This window comes from Microcaecilia unicolor, chromosome 4 (genome assembly GCF_901765095.1).
Source record: "Microcaecilia unicolor chromosome 4, aMicUni1.1, whole genome shotgun sequence".
Classification (NCBI taxonomy): Eukaryota; Metazoa; Chordata; class Amphibia; order Gymnophiona; family Siphonopidae; genus Microcaecilia; species Microcaecilia unicolor.
This window is the reverse complement of record NC_044034.1, coordinates 99622031-99641865: the sequence shown is the minus strand read 5'-3', so window position 1 is coordinate 99641865 and position 19835 is coordinate 99622031. Positions and strand designations below refer to the sequence as shown.

Sequence of the window (19835 nt, the reverse complement as noted above, 5' to 3'; positions counted from 1 at the left end):
ACTGCCAGGCACTTTATAAAATAATCTAAAACCTGAAAAAAAAATCTCCACTCACCATACATGTAGCAAACCTACCATACAACAGTAGCACTAATTCTTATGATTCAGACAGCATGAAGCTTACCTATGAAAAGGCAGCACTATATATATTACACTGGGCCCTGTTATCCAGCTTCTCTCTGTCCCCAATTTGGCAACAGGGCAACAGCAGGAAGTACAGCTGAACAACAGGAGACCCAGATACCTAGGCTCTGACATTCTTCTTTAATTTACTGTGAGCTGCACTCCTTCCTTAGGTTTCCAGCAGCAAACTGCCCTACCCAAATAGCAGATGAAATTTAATGTGGACAAATGCAAAGTGATGCACATGGGATGAATGATCCAAATCGTAGTCACTTGATTCTAGGGTCCACCTTAGGGTTCCAGCTCCCAAGATAAAGATCTAGGTGTCATCATAGACAATACACTGAAACTTTAATTTGTGACCTGAATTGGCCACTGATGGAAGCAGGATACTGGGCTAGATGGACCATTGGTCGACCCAGTATGGCTATTCTGTTCTTATGTACCTCTTGCCAGAGCCAAATGGCACAGGGCAGGTAGTTTGGGCCAAAGCCAAGTGTTGTCTGGAGACATGGGTGATCAGAAAGACCTTGTGGGCCTTCAAGCCTCAGGTTCAAGGTCAGACAGGGTTCTGTCTAGAAGTGCCACACGGTAGCTTATGTGAATCATTAAAGTAGAACCAGAAGTATTCAGGTGACACAAGCGACCACTTGTTTACTACATTGGGTAGAAGCCCACCTTTACATGCTTCCGGTGGCTCTCGTACCAGGAGTGGAAAATGTCAAGGCGGATTTTCTTAATCTGCACCCTAGATTCAGAGGCATGAACATTGTCAGAGAAGGTATTCAATCTCATTGTCACGCTTTGAGGCACACTAGTCATGGGTCTGATGGCTACATGAGAACACACGAAGGCATCAAAGTTTTTTCAGCAGGAGTTGGCAGGTTTGGACTATTATTTTATTTATTTAGTTTACCAAACTTGATATACCGCTGAGGGCCTTCACATAAGCATTAAAGCGATTTTACAAGGTTTAAAGCTATATAAAAGGGGGGGGGGCAGAGGGAAAAGAGATGGAGTGGCAGGAAGTAAAAAACTGAATAAGAGAGGTTAGGGAGAGAGAAGGGCTATGATGGGGAAGGGAAAAAAGTAGTAAACAGGTGTTTCTTCAGGGCATATTTGAAAGTGGAGACAGTGGGTTGGTTCCTAGTGTGACGTGGTAGGTCGTTCCAAAGTCTGGATCAAGATTCAATGGGAGAACAGAGTGAAGGATGCAAATTATCCCCATTAACTTCAAAGCAACCTGTAGATGCAAGGAAAAGAGATAATTTGATGTGTCTGTATACAAATGCTAGAATCCTTAAAAATAAGATAGGAGAATTGGAGTATGTAGCACTAAATAAAGAGATAGATATAATAGGCATTTCAGAGATGTGGTGGAAGGGGGGCAATCATTGGGACACTATTAGCAGGGTACACATTATATTGCAATAATAGTGGATCAAATTGGAGGGGGGGGGTTGCGCTATATGTTAAAGAGGGAATTGAGTCAAACAAAATAAACATTCCACATGAAACAGATAGCAGTGTGAAATCTTTATGGATAGAAATTCCAGGTTTGAAGGGAAGGAGTATACTGGTGGGGCTGTACTACCGTCCACCAGGACAGAACGAACAGACAGATGAAAATATGTTTACAGAAATTAGGAAAGTTGGCAAATTGGGCAACAACATAATAATGGGTGATTTCAGTTATCCTAATATTGATTAGATAAATGTTACATCAGGGAGTGCTAGGAATGTAAAATTTCTAAATGTAACAAATGCTTCTTAGAGCAACTGGTTCAGGAACCAACGAAAGTGGGAGCTATTTTGGATCAAATCTTTAGTGGAATGCGGGCATAGTACGAGAGGTAACAGTGTTTGATCCGCTTGGAAACAGTGATTATAAAATGATCAAATTTGAGTTGATATCTGGAGTGAAGTCACTAAGGAATCTACTGTAACAGCTTTTAATTTTCGAAATGGTGACTATGACAAAATGAGGAAAATGGTTAAAAAGAAGCTGAAAGGATCGGCCGCAAAGGTTAGGACTTTAAATCAGGCGTGCATGTCATTTAAGTACTATCATGGAAGCTTAGACTAGATGTATTCCACAGCCAGCTTAGTTAAAAGGTGAGGTGAAAGGTTACTAGAGCCAAAAGAACATCTTTCAAAACATGAAAAAAGGATCCGAATGAAGAAAATGAGAAGCAACATAAACACTTATCAAGCCAGATGCAAAGCATTGATAAGGCTAAAAGAGAATATGAAGGAAATCTTGCCGCGGAGACAAAAACTCATAGTAACACTTTTTCAGGTATATTAGAAGCAGGAAGCCTGCAAGAGAATCTGTGGGACCGTTAGATCAAGAAGGAACAAAAGGAGCACTCAGGGAAGACAAGGCCATAGTGGAAAGATTGAATGAATTCTTTGCCTGTACAGAAGATGTAAGAGATCTACCTATACTGGAAATGGTTTTCAGGGGTGATGATGTGGAAGAACTGAAAGAAATCTCTGTGAACTTGGAAGATGTACTGAGCCAAATTGACAAGTTAAAGTGATAAATCACCTGGACCGGATGATATACATCCCAGGATATTGAAAGAACTCAAACATGAAATTGCTAATCTGCTGCTAGTGATCTGTAACCTGTCATTAAAATCGTCTATAGTGACTGAAGATTGGAGGGTGGTCAGTGCCGATTTTATAAAAGGGTTCTGGGTTGATCTGGGAAATTACAGACTGGTAAGCCTGAATTCAGTGCCGGGCAAAATAGTGGAAACTATTATAAAGAATAAAATTACAGAACACGTATACAAACATGGTTTAATGGGACAGAGTCAGCATGGATTCATCCAAGGGAGGTCTTGCCTCACCTATTTGCATCATTTCTTTGAAGGCGTGAATAAACATGTGGATAAATGTGAGCTGGTTGATGCAGTATATCTAGATTTTCAGAAAGCTTTTGACAAAGCTCCTGAGAAAATTAAGGAGTCATGGGATAGGGGCAGTGTCCTTCTGTGGATTAAGAATTGTTTATTGGACAGAAAACAGTGTAGGGTTAAATGGCTATTTTTCTCAATGGAGGAGGGTGAATAGTGGAGTACCACAGAGATCTGTACTAGTGCTATTTAACATATTTATAAATGATCTGGAAATCGGAACGACGAGTGAGGTGATTAAATTTGTAGATGACACAAAACTATTCAAAGGTGTCAGAATGTGTGTGGATTGTGAAGAATTGCAGAAAGACCTTAGGAAACTGGAAGACTGGGCATTCAAATGGCAGATGAAATTTTAATGTAGACAGATGCAAAGAGATGTAGATTGGGAAGAATAATCCGAATCATAGTTATCTGATGCTAGGGTCCACTTTAGGAGTCAGCAGTCAAGAAAAAGACCTAGGTGTCATTGTAGACAATATGCTGAAATCTTCTGCCCAGTGTGCGGCAGTGGCCAAAATAGCAAACTGGATGCTAGGAATTATTAGGAGAGGGGTGAAAAATAAGACCAAAAATAATATTATGTTTGTGTATCGCTCCATGATGTCACCTCATCTTGAGTATTGTGTTCAATTCTAGTCGCTGTATCTCAAAAAAGATGCGGAATTAGAAAAAGTTCAAAGAAGAGTGACCAAAATGATAGAGGAGATGGAGCTGCTTCCATATGAGCAGAAAGGCTAAAGAGGTTAGGGCTCTTCAACTTAGAAAAGAGATAGCTGAAGTATACAAAATCATGAGTGGTGCGGAGCGGGTGGAGGTGAATCAATTTTTTTCACTCATTCAAAAAGTACAAAAACCAGGGGACACTCAATAAAATTGCATGGAAATACTTTTTTTTTTTTTTTTTTAATCATTTATTTATAATTTTTTCATTTTACAAGGATCACTTGCAAAACAGTAAAACAGAGATGATTGTTTTCTTCTAATATTGTTTTAATGTACAATCTCAACAAGATAAATGGATTTTATACAATCTTTCTTTTTCTTAGACCACAAAATAAATAGGGAGAGTGAAACAAGACAAGGAGATCAATTTAAACAACAGCAAACAAAGAAAACGTGGTATTAACCCGATTATCCCCGGTTATTATTTATCTAAATCATTATTCCACATTGATCATCTGGTTGGTTTCTTCAAGACCATAACGGTGCATAGTCCATCAATTTCATTGGAAACATACTTATTGTCCAATATTAGTGAAAGTAATACACCTGATTTCATTTTTTTTCCCTTTTAAAACCAGAAATTGTTTAACAATACAAACCCTTGAATCTCCAATCCAATTCCCGCTGATTAAAGTAATCCCAGTTTCACAGGCTTCACTCCTTTTGAATTAATATATTAAGAGGAATCATTTCAGAGGAAAAAAAACATTGAGTCATACCCGGAACTCTGGGAAAACAACAATCTCGATATTAATCATCTGTAACAACAATCATTTTGTTCAAATTTTTCTGGTCTTTTATCATTTTCAAATCTTAACCATTTCCTACTTCAGTAGAACTTCATTTGCTGTATATTCTCAAAGGATTTGATTAGATTATCCATGAGGCTCATTAACAAGACTATATCTGAAGCAAAGTCATTCTCTACCACCGTCAGGGCCTGGAGCACCCTCCAGATGACATTCAATGCAACCTCCACGGGAGCCAAAAACTCCAAGCTGATAACTCTTAAGGGTTTAGGAGTAGCACCGCCGACACGGGTTCAGCTGTAAACGACTTCCGTTTCAGCATACACTCCTGACTCACTCCTCCATTCCTTTGGGCATGGTGGTTAAATGATTTTTGAGCGATGAAGTTGTTTCCAGGTCCAAGAGCATCGACGCTCCTTCGTCAGCGCTAATCAAAGCACTCATCAACCCAGTCATCTATGGGCAGCTCGTCACACAGCGGTCCCACACTGCTGCACAGGGGACAAAACGCTGGTCATCGGCGGCTGACCCCCCATTGCCCCCTTCCTCTGTTAAGGCAACTGCAATGCAGAGAGGAAATTTCAAGTGAACAAAAACTGAACTTCAGAGGACAGTTGGGCCGTTGAGTGTACGAGCTTCAGGTCACCATCTTTCCCCTCTCCCTAATTTGGGACACTCTTTGTCTGGTTTCTCCTCAGAGGCCTGTCTGATATGGGTAACCCTTCAGCATAGCCCTCTGAGTCATTGAAACATGGAAGCCCCTCCACCACTTACAAGGTGGTGTCCCTTCGGAGGGGATGGAAATACTTTTAAAACAAATAGGAGGAAATATTTTTTTACTCCAAGAATAGTTAAGCTCTGGAATTCGTTTCTGGAGGATGTGTTAATGGCGGTTAGCATATCTGGGTTTAAAAAAGATTTGGACAGGTTCCTGGAGATGAAGTCCATGGTATGTTATTGAGATAGATGTGGGGGAAGTCACCGTTTGCCCCAGGATTGGTAGCATGGACTGTTGCAACTAATTGGGTTTCTGCCAGGTACTTGTGATCTGGGTTGGTCACTGCTGGAAGAAGGATACTGGGCTAGATGAACCATTGGTATGACCCAGTATGGCTATTCTTATATTCTTAATGCAGATCTGCGAGTACTATTGAGACAAAGTAGGGTGGGGGGAGAGTGAGGAGGTTGTCCGCAGAGTGGAGGCAGTGAAGACAGGTGTAAGGAATGAGGAGATTGTTAATGTAAGAGGGAGCAGTAAAAAACCTGAATTTATAGACTAGGAGGAGTATTTTGAATTTTATTCGAGCAGAGATAGGGAGCCACTATTCTTTTCACAGGAAATGGGTGATATAGTCAAACTAATGAGCATTATATAGGAGTTTGAGATATGTTGTGGAGAGGGGGAAAGGATAGATTCACATTTAGAGGCATTCAGAAATAGAAGGTTAGCCCTGAGCCAGGAGAAAACCCTTAAAAGACGGGCATTGAGGTGAGCAATAGAGTTAGCTTCAGAAACCCTTAAAAAGATTTAAATTTTATCTGCATAGCAGAAAGGATGTTTTGAGTCAGTAGCTTCCTAGCTGCTCCTGGGTCAGAATTTGTAAAGCATCCAGGCAGGGTGATTTCTGGTGGCTCTTGATAGGCCTAGGAGACTGATGTGTAGATTTAGTCAGCCTTAAGGATGGCAGAGTTGACTCAGGAGTTCTTCTGTGTTAGGGCCCATTCTCTTGTTACTAAAATGGGGTGTTGTTGGAGACAAATGTCTAGTACCATAGGAAACAAGCAATGTGAATCTAAAAATGTCAGACTTTATCAAAAGGCTACTTTGCATCATATTTTGCTAACTTCAGGTAATTTACTATGAGAGAGAAAGTTAAACCCTGCAAGATGGAGAAAATAATTAACTTTTATTGGGATATTTACATCTAGGCACCACCATTAGTAGGTAAAGCTGTGTAACATGATTTTTGGTCGCTGAAACAATCAAAACAGAGAGACTTAGGAAGTCCAAAGTTTTGCAGACAAGCAGCTAAACCACATTGCTCATTTATATTCTGAGGGCTTACAAGGCAACTTTATTGTGATAGGGTGAGGAATTTCATTCTCATGTTTCTTTGATGTAATTTTCACCAGATAGGGCTGCCAACAGAATATGTCTGTGGGTAATGTAAGCATTTTATATTCTGGATATAGAAATATTTTGTGAGAATCAGAAATAAAATATTTAAACATATTAAAACTATTTGCACTGCAATAAAAAATTTACATATAAAAAATAGGGCTACACGCTAATCGTGATTAGTGCCACAATTTTAAAAATTAATTGTGATTAACAATTAATGGTGCCATGCTGCATTTCCCTGCCTTCTATGTCCTGCCTTCCTTGTACGGTCCCCCTTCCCTTCTCAGTCCCACAAAGCTCTCTCAATCCCCCCCCCCCCCCCCCCCCAAGTACCTTAAAATCACTTCCAGTCTCTGTAGTAGTAGCACTCATAGGCTGTACTGGGGCTTTCTCTCTGAACCATCCTGCTTCTTCTGATGCAGATTCTATTTTCTGAAGAGTGGGATGGGGAGGCAGGGAATTGTGTGGGCTTTGCAAGGCCGGGAACGGTGAAATGCCATACTGTAAAATGGGATAGGAAAGGGAGAGATACCAGATCCTAAATGGAGGGGGAACTGGTGGAAGAGATGGAAAGGAGGAGAGATGCAGAACAGAGGAAGGGAAGAGGGAGAGATTTAATCAGTAGTGTAGCCATGTTGGGGGAGGGGGGGAGGTCAACCTTGGGGATCTGGGCCCTCTCCTATGGATTCAGTCCTTCCAGAACTGGAGTACCTGTTCAGAGGCTGGTGAGGTAGCCAAAGCCCTGTCAGCTGAAGAAATCTGCCTTAGTCACATCCTTCACATGCAGCCTCAGGAGCAAGAAAGTTGGTAGCTGGCACTGCCTGAGCATACGCAGTTTGTGCATGAACTGAGCATGCTCGGAGAGTGTCGGCAGCAGGAGCCACGCTGCTAACTTCTCCCCTGAGGCAGTAAAGGGAGGAAGGGTTGGCATTGGCGGTGGAGTTCAATAGGCGGGGCTTTGGTATCCCCACTAGCAAAGGTATATCTGATCTGGGGAGAGAGGAGAGGGAATGCATGACCCCCCCCCCCCCCCCCAATGAACTGGTGGCTATGTCCCTGCCTTTAATTGTGTGTGTGTGTGTGTGTGTGTGTGTGTGTGTGTGAGTGTGTGAGAGAGAGAGATTTCAGCAGTGCTTGATAACTGCAGTGCCTTCTTGATGCAACACTGGTAGTACAGAAGCGATCCCATATTCGTACAGGTGAATAGTCAGTAAAGATGCAAGCTGTGGATAGCAAAATGTCAGACTAACCCTTTAGAACACTGGTTCTTAACATGGTCCTTAGGACACACCTAGCCAATTAGATTTTCAGGATATCCACAATGAATATGCTTGAGAGAGATTTGCATACACTTCATGCATGCAAATTTATCTCATGCATATGCATTGTATATATCCTGAAAGCCTGACAGCCTGGTTGTGTCCCAAACACTGGGTTGAGAACCCCTTCTTTCGAGAGTAATTCTATAAAGGGGTACATCTATTTTCCTTTATATAATTCTAGGGTAGCAGGGCAAATACATGCGTATTTTTTAGGTACAACTACGTATACCAGCAGTAGAGCGTGTGTAAATGCTCATGCCCTGCTTGCTACAAAACACACATAAATTATAGATTTCTGTAATTTATATGCATAACAGTGTGCCCTACCCTTGCTTCACCCAGCCTCCACCTATGTGTACGCCCACCTTCAAATTAGGCATCATTTTATGAACAGTGCATAGCTAGATTATTGGCATATATATGTGCGTATGTGCTGGTATTCTGATCATTTATACATTCTCTTGGTTTCTAAAATGTTGGCATCCTCTTTTAAAATGATCCCTTTAGTGTTTTATAGTCTTAAGGTATTAGGAGTGTGATTATATTATCAATACCATCCATCCAGCACATTCTAAGCTTTGGTGAATCCTAGTGTTTTATTGCCTACATTTCGTCCTTGGCTCTTTTATTTTCTATAGAGGGTTCATTTGAGGCTTTTGGCATGGAAGCAACTGGCAGCAACCCAGGGCCCTTCTTAACTTTGGTTTATACCAAGAGCAAACCACGGGCAGGAACAGGTCTCAGCCTTTTCATTGAACAAGGGAGATACGTTTCACTCTGTGGGTCCATTAATTCAGATGCACAACTTCTCCCACGCCTCTTTTCGTTTTCACTTTGTGAATGAAATCAAGAGAGTGCCACTTAATTGAGCTCAAGCATCCAAAACTAAGGTTCTCAAGATTAGCAGGTAAAACAAGCAACCTGTCTACTCCCTCCCTAGCTTTAGTATTCCATAAACTGTAAGGGCAGTTCAGAGCACATCACTGCTTCAGTTTCATATAGGTGCATTTTCCTCACCAAGAAGCCACTGATGTAGGACATTTACGGTGCTGTTTTCTGTAGCTGTAGGCAGATGGTTTGTACCCAAGGGGAGAGTAAAAAAAAAACAAACAAACACAAAAAGTTTGCTGAACTGTAATCACATTGTTAGGTGGAGCGTAAAGCACTGACAGCATTCAAGATTAGGAGTCAGTCATGCCATGTTTAAAGAGCCTTAATGTGACAGCTTTTGGCTAGCATTTCTTTGCTAGAAGCTGGGGTAGAATGAAACAGACGTCGTGTGTTTTTCTAATGATCCGGCATTGAGCAATTTGCTGTATAATTGTGCCTCTCATTATTAGGAAAGCAGTTCATTAGTTGAGCTGTAAGTAAAAGTACCTTGTTTAACGTGTGATACATCACTCTGTCTTGAATATGAGTCATCGAGGACAAAATGCTTTAGGTGTCGATCACAAGTCCACAAGCTATTAAATGTCTAAATATCAAATGTACTTTCTTGTTTCCTGATTGAAATGATGATTTCAGTATGCTGTTCTTTCTTCTCCCCTTGGTAGTTTAAGCATTTGATTGCTGGATGCCAGCATTAACTGCGTTAGACAATGATTTTACTGAAACAGAACACATACATTTAATGTTTGCCATCAAACTGTGAAAGGATTCATCCGAAGACTGGGAAGAATCAATGAAAATATTGCAAATAATTATACCCTGAGAGGGTTTGGAGTGGGTGCGAGATTCTTGCCTGTTTTAACACATAAATGCCTGTCACTCTAAATTTAAATTATAATCCACTTGCTTTCTTATTACATTTCAGGTGGATCTCCCTATTTGGCAACAAAAATTAATGAAGCCAAGGACTTGCTGGAATCCAGTGCTAAACAGTGATATTTATGATATGAAGGCAGGGCCCTTCATCATAGTACTGCACACAGCCATGTAAAGACCCCATTTCAATCTTTGTGATGGGTGGGAAGAGAGTCATGATTATCACTTTGAAAGGAACACCTTGTAGCTGGATTCAGGGTGCTTGATTTTGAGGTTCTGAAAAGAGTCTTGGTGTATGGCTCTGGCTCTGCAATGATCAGTCTTTATAAATTGAATCCCCCTACCCTCCAACGAATATATCAAGAAAGGGCTCATGGCATCATCCTAGCCTTGATTCCGAGTGAGATGGAGGCCCAAAGCTGCAGGAGGAAGCTTTGAAAAGAATAACATAAATTGAGATAATTGAAATGAATTCCTGGTATCAGAGCTGTCTATTTTATGTAAAATGAATATTTATCTACATGGCCCATGGTGTTTAACATATTTGTTAATATAGTTGATCTGATCTATTTGTTGTCTGTTTATTTGCAAATTTTGTGTGTGGGTCTCTCTCTCTCTCACTCTCATATGTACAGAGAGAGAGATCGTTAGTTTCCCGGGTTGTGCTAACTTGTGTGATCAGGTGCTCATATGGCTTTACTCCTACTGTGATCTATCATGACAAGAAAATCCAAATGATCAGCTATTCATCTTAAAGTCTGCTTTCATTAGGATTTATTTTCCAGACAGTACAGAAAACAATATGCAATCAAAAGGAAATCTAATGTGTAATCACTTAGGAATATTTTTCTTAGATCCTCCACCTTTCTTCATACATCACAGTTCAAGCTTGCAGTCAGCAGAGGAAAATATTTTGCCCCTTTTATAGTCCACTCTGGCCTCCACTGTACAACCTGCACTTGTTGGGTTCTAAATCCGGCTGCAACATGCTGCTTCCATTTTCTCCAGTAAATTAAAGCACAGAAATTGAGAAAGATAAGCTTCTTACCCTACAGTACCCTACTAGCCCTGGTTCGGCATCCATGTCCACTCCTCAGTATCAGGTTGCTTTTAGACCCACTCTCTTTCAACTCTTCAAAAAAAAAAAAAAAAAAAAAAAAAAAAAAACCTTATAAAACCATGAAGCTGCACTAATGCCTGTTCAAGTGCACAGTGCTGCGTACGTCTAGTAGCGCTTTAGAAATGATAAGTAGCAGTAGTAGTAATGCCCTGATGATCAAAGGGAAATGCAGGCACTAGAGTCTATTGGTACCCACATTTACCTTCTCACCTATGATCAGAGGGGTCTAGCGTGGCACACAGCACCAAGCATTAGCACAAAGCTCATTTAAATTAGATTTAAATCAGCTCTGCAGTATTCCACCCCTATGATCATAGAACAGTGCACTGATCATATAGGGGGTGGAATAGTGTCAACCCTATGCTGGCATCAGGATTAACCAACTAATCAACAAAGTTCCCAAATCTATCTCTGGAAAAAATATAACAAATAATACAAAACCAGAGTGTAATCAATAAAGGAGATAAAGAAGTAAGAGGATTGACCTAGTATGGTTCTGGGTGGACAATCAAAATATTTAATAGATGATAGAGATGTTCTCAGAGTTAAACTCACCCAAGCGAGGCACCACACTGTTGAGTCACGCCTCTCAGGCTGAATGAATTTCTCAATCATAGAACTTCTCTTAAATGTTTTATTATAAATTTTTTTGAACAAAAACACCTGTGTTCATAATAAATACTAAATAATGTGTGAATTCTTCTCTCACAAATCTCAGAACTGAGTAAGTCGATCCAGTCGCTTTCTAAAAAAAAAAAAAAACCTCATGCACATCAAAAATAACAAAATGTGCTATAATCATCTAATTCTAAAATGTACTGTCTCTGTAGCTATCATGCATCATATTTGTGCTGTCTACATTATAATCAATCAATCAATAGGCACAGCGTTATTTATTTAAGTGCCTAGCATTATTTATTTAAGTGCCTATTGATTGATTGAAGTCTCAGTGGCCATTTTGAAGAGCGATCCGGCAGCGGGGGAGGGTCAGTGCGGGCAGGCAGGCAAGACTGGGGATCTTTCCTGCCTGCCCCCGAAGAATTCACTGGACAACCTGGGTGGCTGGAGGGGGGCAGGGGAGAGAGGCGACCTTGGGGGGAGGGTGCAGTGGCTGCGGCAACCTCGGGAGGGGGGGGGAATGGTGGTGACCCTGGGGGGGCTGGAGGGGTAGCATTGGTGACCTCGGGGGGGGAGTGATGGCGACTTTGGGGGGGGTGGAGGGGTGATCAGCGGCTACGGCAACGACCTTTGGGGAGGGTGGCAGGGGCAGGGCCTCGTGCTGCTGTTGTGCTGTTGGTCAGTGCTGCATGTGATGTCAGCCTGGGCTTCGGAGCCTAGCAGACCAACTCCGAAGAAAGCCACGGACACAGGCAGCAAGATAGAACGTTGGAGGTGAGAATTATTATATAGGACTCCTGAAAGACTCCTGAAGAAATTGCAGAGTCATGGAATCGGAGGTAGGGTATTATTATGGATTAAGAACTGGTTGAAAGATAGGAAGCAGAGAGTAGGATTGCGTGGCCAGTATTCTCAGTGGAGGAGGGTAGTTAGTGGGGTCCCGCAGGGGTCTGTGCTGGGTCCGTTGCTTTTTAATGTATTTATAAATGACCTAGAGATGGGAATAACTAGTGAGGTAATTAAATTCGCCGATGACACAAAATTATTCAGGGTCGTCAAGTCGCAGGAGGAATGTGAACGATTACAGGAGGACCTTGCGAGACTGGGAGAATGGGCGTGCAAGTGGCAGATGAAGTTCAATGTTGACAAGTGCAAAGTGATGCATGTGGGTAAGAGGAACCCGAATTATAGCTACGTCTTGCAAGGTTCCGCGTTAGGAGTTACGGATCAAGAAAGGGATCTGGGTGTCGTCGTCGATACGCTGAAACCTTCTGCTCAGTGTGCTGCTGCGGCTAGGAAAGCGAATAGAATGTTGGGTGTTATTAGGAAGGGTATGGAGTCCAGGTGTGCGGATGTTATAATGCCGTTGTATCGCTCCATGGTGCGACCGCACCTGGAGTATTGTGTTCAGTACTGGTCTCCGTATCTCAAAAAAGATATAGTAGAATTGGAAAAGGTACAGCGAAGGGCAACGAAAATGATAGTGGGGATGGGACGACTTTCCTATGAAGAGAGGCTGAGAAGGCTAGGGCTTTTCAGCTTGGAGAAGAGACGGCTGAGGGGAGATATGATAGAAGTGTATAAAATAATGAGTGGAATGGATCGGGTGGATGTGAAGCGACTGTTCACGCTATCCAAAAATACTAGGACTAGAGGGCATGAGTTGAAGCTACAGTGTGGTAAATTAAAACGAATCGGAGAAAATTTTTCTTCACCCAACGTGTAATTAGACTCTGGAATTCGTTGCCGGAGAACGTGGTACGGGCGGTTAGCTTGACGGAGTTTAAAAAGGGGTTAGATAGATTCCTAAAGGACAAGTCCATAGACCGCTATTAAATGGACTTGGAAAAATTCCGCATTTTTAGGTATAACTTGTCTGGAATGTTTTTACGTTTGGGGAGCGTGCCAGGTGCCCTTGACCTGGATTGGCCACTGTCGGTGACAGGATGCTGGGCTAGATGGACCTTTGGTCTTTCCCAGTATGGCACTACTTATGTACTTATGTACTTACAGTGGTGGAAATAAGTATTTGATCCCTTGCTGATTTTGTAAGTTTGCCCACTGACAAAGACATGAGCAGCCCATAATTGAAGGGTAGGTTATTGGTAACAGTGAGAGATAGCACATCACAAATTAAATCCGGAAAATCACATTGTGGAAAGTATATGAATTTATTTGCATTCTGCAGAGGGAAATAAGTATTTAATCCCTCTGGCAAACAAGACCTAATACTTGGTGGCAAAACCCTTGTTGGCAAGCACAGCGGTCAGACGTCTTCTGTAGTTGATGATGAGGTTTGCACACATGTCAGGAGGAATTTTGGTCCACTCCTCTTTGCAGATCATCTCTAAATCATTAAGAGTTCTGGGCTGTCGCTTGGCAACTCGCAGCTTCAGCTCCCTCCATAAGTTTTCAATGGGATTAAGGTCTGGTGACTGGCTAGGCCACTCCATGACCCTAATGTGCTTCTTCCTGAGCCACTCCTTTGTTGCCTTGGCTGTATGTTTTGGGTCATTGTCGTGCTGGAAGACCCAGCCACGACCCATTTTTAAGGCCCTGGCGGAGGGAAGGAGGTTGTCACTCAGAATTGTACGGTACATGGCCCCATCCATTCTCCCATTGATGCGGTGAAGTAGTCCTGTGCCCTTAGCAGAGAAACACCCCCAAAACATAACATTTCCACCTCCATGCTTGACAGTGGGGACGGTGTTCTTTGGGTCATAGGCAGCATTTCTCTTCCTCCAAACACGGCGAGTTGAGTTCATGCCAAAGAGCTCAATTTTTGTCTCATCTGACCACAGCACCTTCTCCCAATCACTCTCGGCATCATCCAGGTGTTCACTGGCAAACTTCAGACGGGCCGTCACATGTGCCTTCCGGAGCAGGGGGACCTTGCGGGCACTGCAGGATTGCAATCCGTTATGTCGTAATGTGTTACCAATGGTTTTCGTGGTGACAGTGGTCCCAGCTGCCTTGAGATCATTGACAAGTTCCCCCCTTGTAGTTGTAGGCTGATTTCTAACCTTCCTCATGATCAAGGATACCCCACGAGGTGAGATTTTGCGTGGAGCCCCAGATCTTTGTCGATTGACAGTCATTTTGTACTTCTTCCATTTTCTTACTATGGCACCAACAGTTGTCTCCTTCTCGCCCAGCGTCTTACTGATGGTTTTGTAGCCCATTCCAGCCTTGTGCAGGTGTATGATCTTGTCCCTGACATCCTTAGACAGCTCCTTGCTCTTGGCCATTTTGTAGAGGTTAGAGTCTGACTGATTCACTGAGTCTGTGGACAGGTGTCTTTCATACAGGTGACCATTGCCGACAGCTGTCTGTCATGCAGGTAACGAGTTGATTTGGAGCATCTACCTGGTCTGTAGGGGCCAGATCTCTTACTGGTTGGTGGGGGATCAAATACTTATTTCCCTCTGCAGAATGCAAATAAATTCATATACTTTCCACAATGTGATTTTCCGGATTTAATTTGTGATGTGCTATCTCTCACTGTTACCAATAACCTACCCTTCAATTATGGGCTGCTCATGTCTTTGTCAGTGGGCAAACTTACAAAATCAGCAAGGGATCAAATACTTATTTCCACCACTGTATGTACTTATGAACCTTTCAGAGACCAAGTGCCACAACCCAAAATCTAATTACTCATCGCGAAGTGCCGGTACTCATTATGGGCGGGGTCACCACATATGACTCCACCCCATGATAGCCACACCCCCTTACACCAGCCTTGGCGCATATAAACAGACATCATTGAAAATATTATACTAGTATAGGAGAAAAAAAATAACATGATTTTCTTTCATTATAAATCATTTCTGTAAGTTATTACAGCTCCAGTATACCCAGTGCAAAATAAGACAGCAGATGTGAATTCTCAAATTGGACATATTCCAAACACTAAAATGAAAATAAAATGATTTTTTTTCTACCTTTGTTGTCTGGTGATTTTGTTTTTCTATCCATATTGGTCCTAGTCGCTGATTCTGCTGCTATCTGTTCTCTTAACTCTGTTTCCAGGGCTTCCTTTTCATTTATTTCTTTACTTTCCTCCTTTCTTCTTCATTTCTTGCCCTCCATCCATGTCCAGCAACCCTCCTCTCCCCTTCAGCCACAAATGTCCAGCCACCCTCCTCTCCCCTCCAGCCGCCCATGTCCAGCCACCCTCCCCTCCAGCCACCCTCCTCTCCCCCTGCCCTCCCCTCCAGCCACCCTCCTGTCTCCCCTGCCCTCCCAGCGGCAGGCCTCCCTCCCACCCAGCACCAGGCCACCCAGCATCAAGCCTCCCTCCCACCCAGCACCAGGCCATGCACCCACCCAAGCCTCCCTCCCTCTCACCCAGCACCAGGCCATCCACCCACCCAGCACTCCCACCCAAGCACCAGGTAGGCCTCTCTCCCACCCAAGCACCAGGCCTCCCACCCAAGCCTCCCTCCCACCCAGCACCAGGCCTGCCTCCCTCCCACCCAAGCACCAGGCCATGCACTCACCCAGCACTCCCACCCAAGCACCAGGCAGGCCTCCCACCCAAGCACCAGGCCTCGCTCCCTCCCACCCAGTGTGCACCAGTGCACCCTCCCACCCACCTGACGTCAAGCATTCCTCCCTCCCTCCCACCCAGCACCAGCCCGCCATCCCTCCCTCCGAACCCGAAGAAATTTAAAAGTCTTCCCTTGTCCAAGTAGGTGGCGTCAGCAGCGAAAAGCGTGCTGCTGGTTTGGCGCGTCTTCAGCCTTCCGTCTCTCAAGCTCTCTGGTCCCGCCCTAACAGGAAATGAGGGCGGGACCAGAGAGCTTGAGAGACGGAAGGCTGAAGACGCGACAAACCAGCACGCTTTTCGCTGCTGATGCTGACGCCGCCTACTCAGACAAGGGAAGACTTTTAAATTTCTTCAGCTTCGGAGGGAGGGATGGAGGCCGGGCAGGCTGGTGCCGGGTGGGAGGGAGGGAGGAATGCTTGACACCGGGTGGGTGGGTGGGAGGGCTAGGTTTCGGGTGAGGCGACCGGCGGTGCGCCAACAGAGAGGGCTCCGCGTGCCCTCTCTGGCACGCGTGCCATAGGTTCGCCATCACCGATATAGGATGACACTACAGTAGTTTACTAGTTTTATAGACACATAAGACTTACTTGCCCATTGTCAGTCATACTTTTCTCCTTAATATAAACTCCTTGCACTTTAATAGAGGGACTGCTAACACTATTATAGAAAATAATTGGTAGTTATCCCCTTTGTCATTCTAATTACCATCTTTGTTCATAACTGAATATTCAGGGTTTTTTAGAAAGCCATGCCCTTTGTTGTTACTGCTAAAGAGCCTAAGTAATCAGTTCGTTGTATTAACCTTCCACACCTTTCCTGAACTCTTTGGTGCTGCAGTGCAGCGGTAGCCTTACAGCCCACATCTGGCATGCACTGTGCCTTCCCTCTAACCTGTCCTGCCCCCTCAGTTGCAACTTCCTGTTGTCAGAAGGTTGGGCACAGGTTAGAGAGGAAAGGCATGGTGCATGTGGACGCAGCCTGTGAGGTGGCAGCAGCAGGAAAGGTAAGAGAGACATCCACAGACAGGGCCAGTTGTGGAAGGTTGTAACAAAGGTTTATACAACAACCTGCTTACACTAACCATTAGGCTACTCCTTCACTAGAATTTATAGAACAAGAAGAGCAAAACAGAGCAACACCATCTGGGAAGTAAAAACATGCAATTCCTTTTAGGTGCTACTCAAGCATCTCTGCTTTTACAAGAGAATGGAACTGGATGCCTAAGATGTGATTAAAGGCAGACGAACTGATTTTGCAAGATTTTAGAAGGAATCTGTAGAGGAATATGGGAATAAGGAATTCGGTTATGAGAGTATCATGCCTGGGAGCGTAATATAAATAATCCCTAGTAGTGAGATTTAAAGCCCCCTGGACATCAATTAATTTACACTCCATAAATAAGTTGTCCTGTTCCTCTTGAAACAAAGCCCAAGGTAGTATTGCTACCTGCCTTGCTTAGCAGTAAGCAATAAACAGCTTGTGTCCCTAGATATTATAGTCATGCCATGTGAATTTCCCTGTGTAGGAACATAAGTGAAGCTATATTTTGCAAAGGAAGTCTAGGTAAGAATTGGGATGACAGGGAAGAGAAAGCCGCCTTGGAGCAGGTGTAAAAGCTGACCAAGAATTTTTTTAAATATATGTGTATTGGAATTCAAAATTGGGAAATACACCTATAGAGTTAAATTCTATAAACAGTACCTAAAAATCAGCACTGAAAAAACCCCTGTTTAAGCAGTATGCTGTAAATCATGCCTAAAGTTTGGTGCATTGTGTAGATTAGGGAAAGGGAAATTGGACTTGATATACCGCCTTTCTGAGCTTTTTGCAACTACATTCAAAGCGGTTTACATATATTCAGGTACTTATTTTGTACCGGGGCAATGGAGGGTTAAGTGACTTGCCCAGAGTCACAAGGAGCTGCAGTGGGAATTGAACTCAGTTCCCCAGGATCAAAGTCCACTGCACTAACCACTAGGCTACTAAAGATTACATGCTTAAAGTGGAAAGTCGTGCATAAATTAAGGCAGGGCCATTTGCACCAAAGAAAACATGGTGCAAATGCCTGTGCCTAAATTTATGCACAGAGCACATTTATTTTGTAATTACGTTCATAACTCAAAGCCACGTTCCATTTCACCCCAAAATGCTCGTGCGTAAATTTTAGGCACAGATCCCACACCTATCTTTATGCACATTGGTCCCAATTAAATCTAATTAGTGCCAATAATTGCTTAAAAAGCCAATTAATGACACTAATTGATTTGTTATTCAATTAAATTAAGCACACAAATTGGGAATGTGCCTCAATTTGCATGTGCAATTTTTGGCGACCTTTACAGAATTGGGGCTAAGGGGCAGGATTCAGCCTACATCAGTCAGCATTTTTTTTTTTAATACTGACCTCCAAGGGCTGAATTAGTTCCAGATATTCAGTACTGGTACCTGGATAACTAACTGGGCATGGTTAGGACTCTTTTTTTTTTTTTAACATGGTCTTACTACTAATCATTTCTATAGCACTACTAGATAAATGCAGGGCTGTTGTACACATTTATTTCAGAGATTTATATCCTGTTTTAACATCAAAATAAGATTAAAAAAACATTTCACAATATCAAAATATATATTAGAATCGCATAACATCACAAATCTTAGTTATCAAAAATAAAATTGGGAAAACTGCTATAAATGCTTTTACAAAATAATAAGATTTTAACAATTTCTTAAATTTTTAATAGTGCAAAGTCTTGAGTAACATGGAAGGTGGTACCACAAATTCCCCCCAGCTATTGAAAATGTGTGATTCCACATTTACTACTACTACTACTATTTAACATTTCTAAAGCGCTACCAGGGTTACGCAGCACTGTACAAACTAACAAAGAAGGACAGTCCCTGCTCAAAGGAGCTTACAATCTAAAGGACAAAAAAGTGCAGTCAATCAAATTGGGGGCAGTCTAGATCTGGATAGAGGTACAATGGTTAGGTGCCGAAAGTGACATTGAAGAGGTGGGCTTTGAGCAAGGATTTGAAGATGGGTAGGGAGGGGGCTTGGCGTATGGGCTCAGGGAGTTTATTCCAAGCATAGGGTGAGGCGAGGCAGAAAGGGTGGAGCCTGGAGTTGGCGGTGGTGGAGAAGGGTACTGAGAGGAGGGATTTGTCCTGTGAGCGGAGGTTACGGGTAGGAGCGTAAGGGGAGATGAAGGTAGAGAGGTAATGAGGGGCTGCAGATTGAGTGTATTTGTAGGTTAGTAGGAGAAGCTTGAACTGTATGCGGTACCTGATCGGAAGCCAGTGAAGTGACTTGAGGAGAGGGGTAATATGAGCATATCGGTCTAGGCGGAAGATAAGATGGGCAGCAGAGTTCTGAACGGATTGAAGGGGGGATAGATGGTTAAGAGGGAGGCCAGTGAGGAGTAGGTTGCAGTAGTCAAGGCGAGAGGTGATGAGAGAGTGGATGAGAGTTCGGGTGGTGTGCTCAGAGAGGAAGGGGCGAATTTTGCTGATGTTATAGAGAAAGAAGCGACAGGTCTTGGCTGTCTGCTGGATATGGGCAGAGAAGGAGAGGGAGGAGTCGAAGATGACTCCGAGGTTGCGGGCAGATGAGATGGGGAGGATGAGGGTGTTGTCGACTGAAATAGAGAGTGGAGGGAGAGGAGAAGTGGGTTTGGGTGGAAAGACAATGAGCTCGGTCTTGGCCATGTTCAGTTTCAGGTGGCGGTTGGACATCCAGGCAGCAATTATTTCTGAAAAATAACAAATTGGCACAGATAGCTGCTTTTTGATGTGGAATGAAGTTCTCATTGTGGTTC

General features: G+C 43.1%; 1 protein-coding gene across 2 annotated transcripts in view; it reads left to right on the top strand.

Moving 5' to 3' along the window:
* DNAJC15 (DnaJ heat shock protein family (Hsp40) member C15) overlaps positions 1–10202 on the top strand; it is a 63189-nt gene extending 52987 nt beyond the window's left edge. For both annotated transcript variants that reach the window (XM_030200540.1, XM_030200541.1), the window contains exon 6: positions 9780–10202. In XM_030200540.1, coding sequence (XP_030056400.1) covers positions 9780–9850 — 71 coding nt within the window. In that variant the 3' untranslated portion in view covers positions 9851–10202. The remainder of the gene's footprint in view (positions 1–9779) is intronic.
* The last annotated feature ends 9633 nt before the right edge of the window (positions 10203–19835 follow it).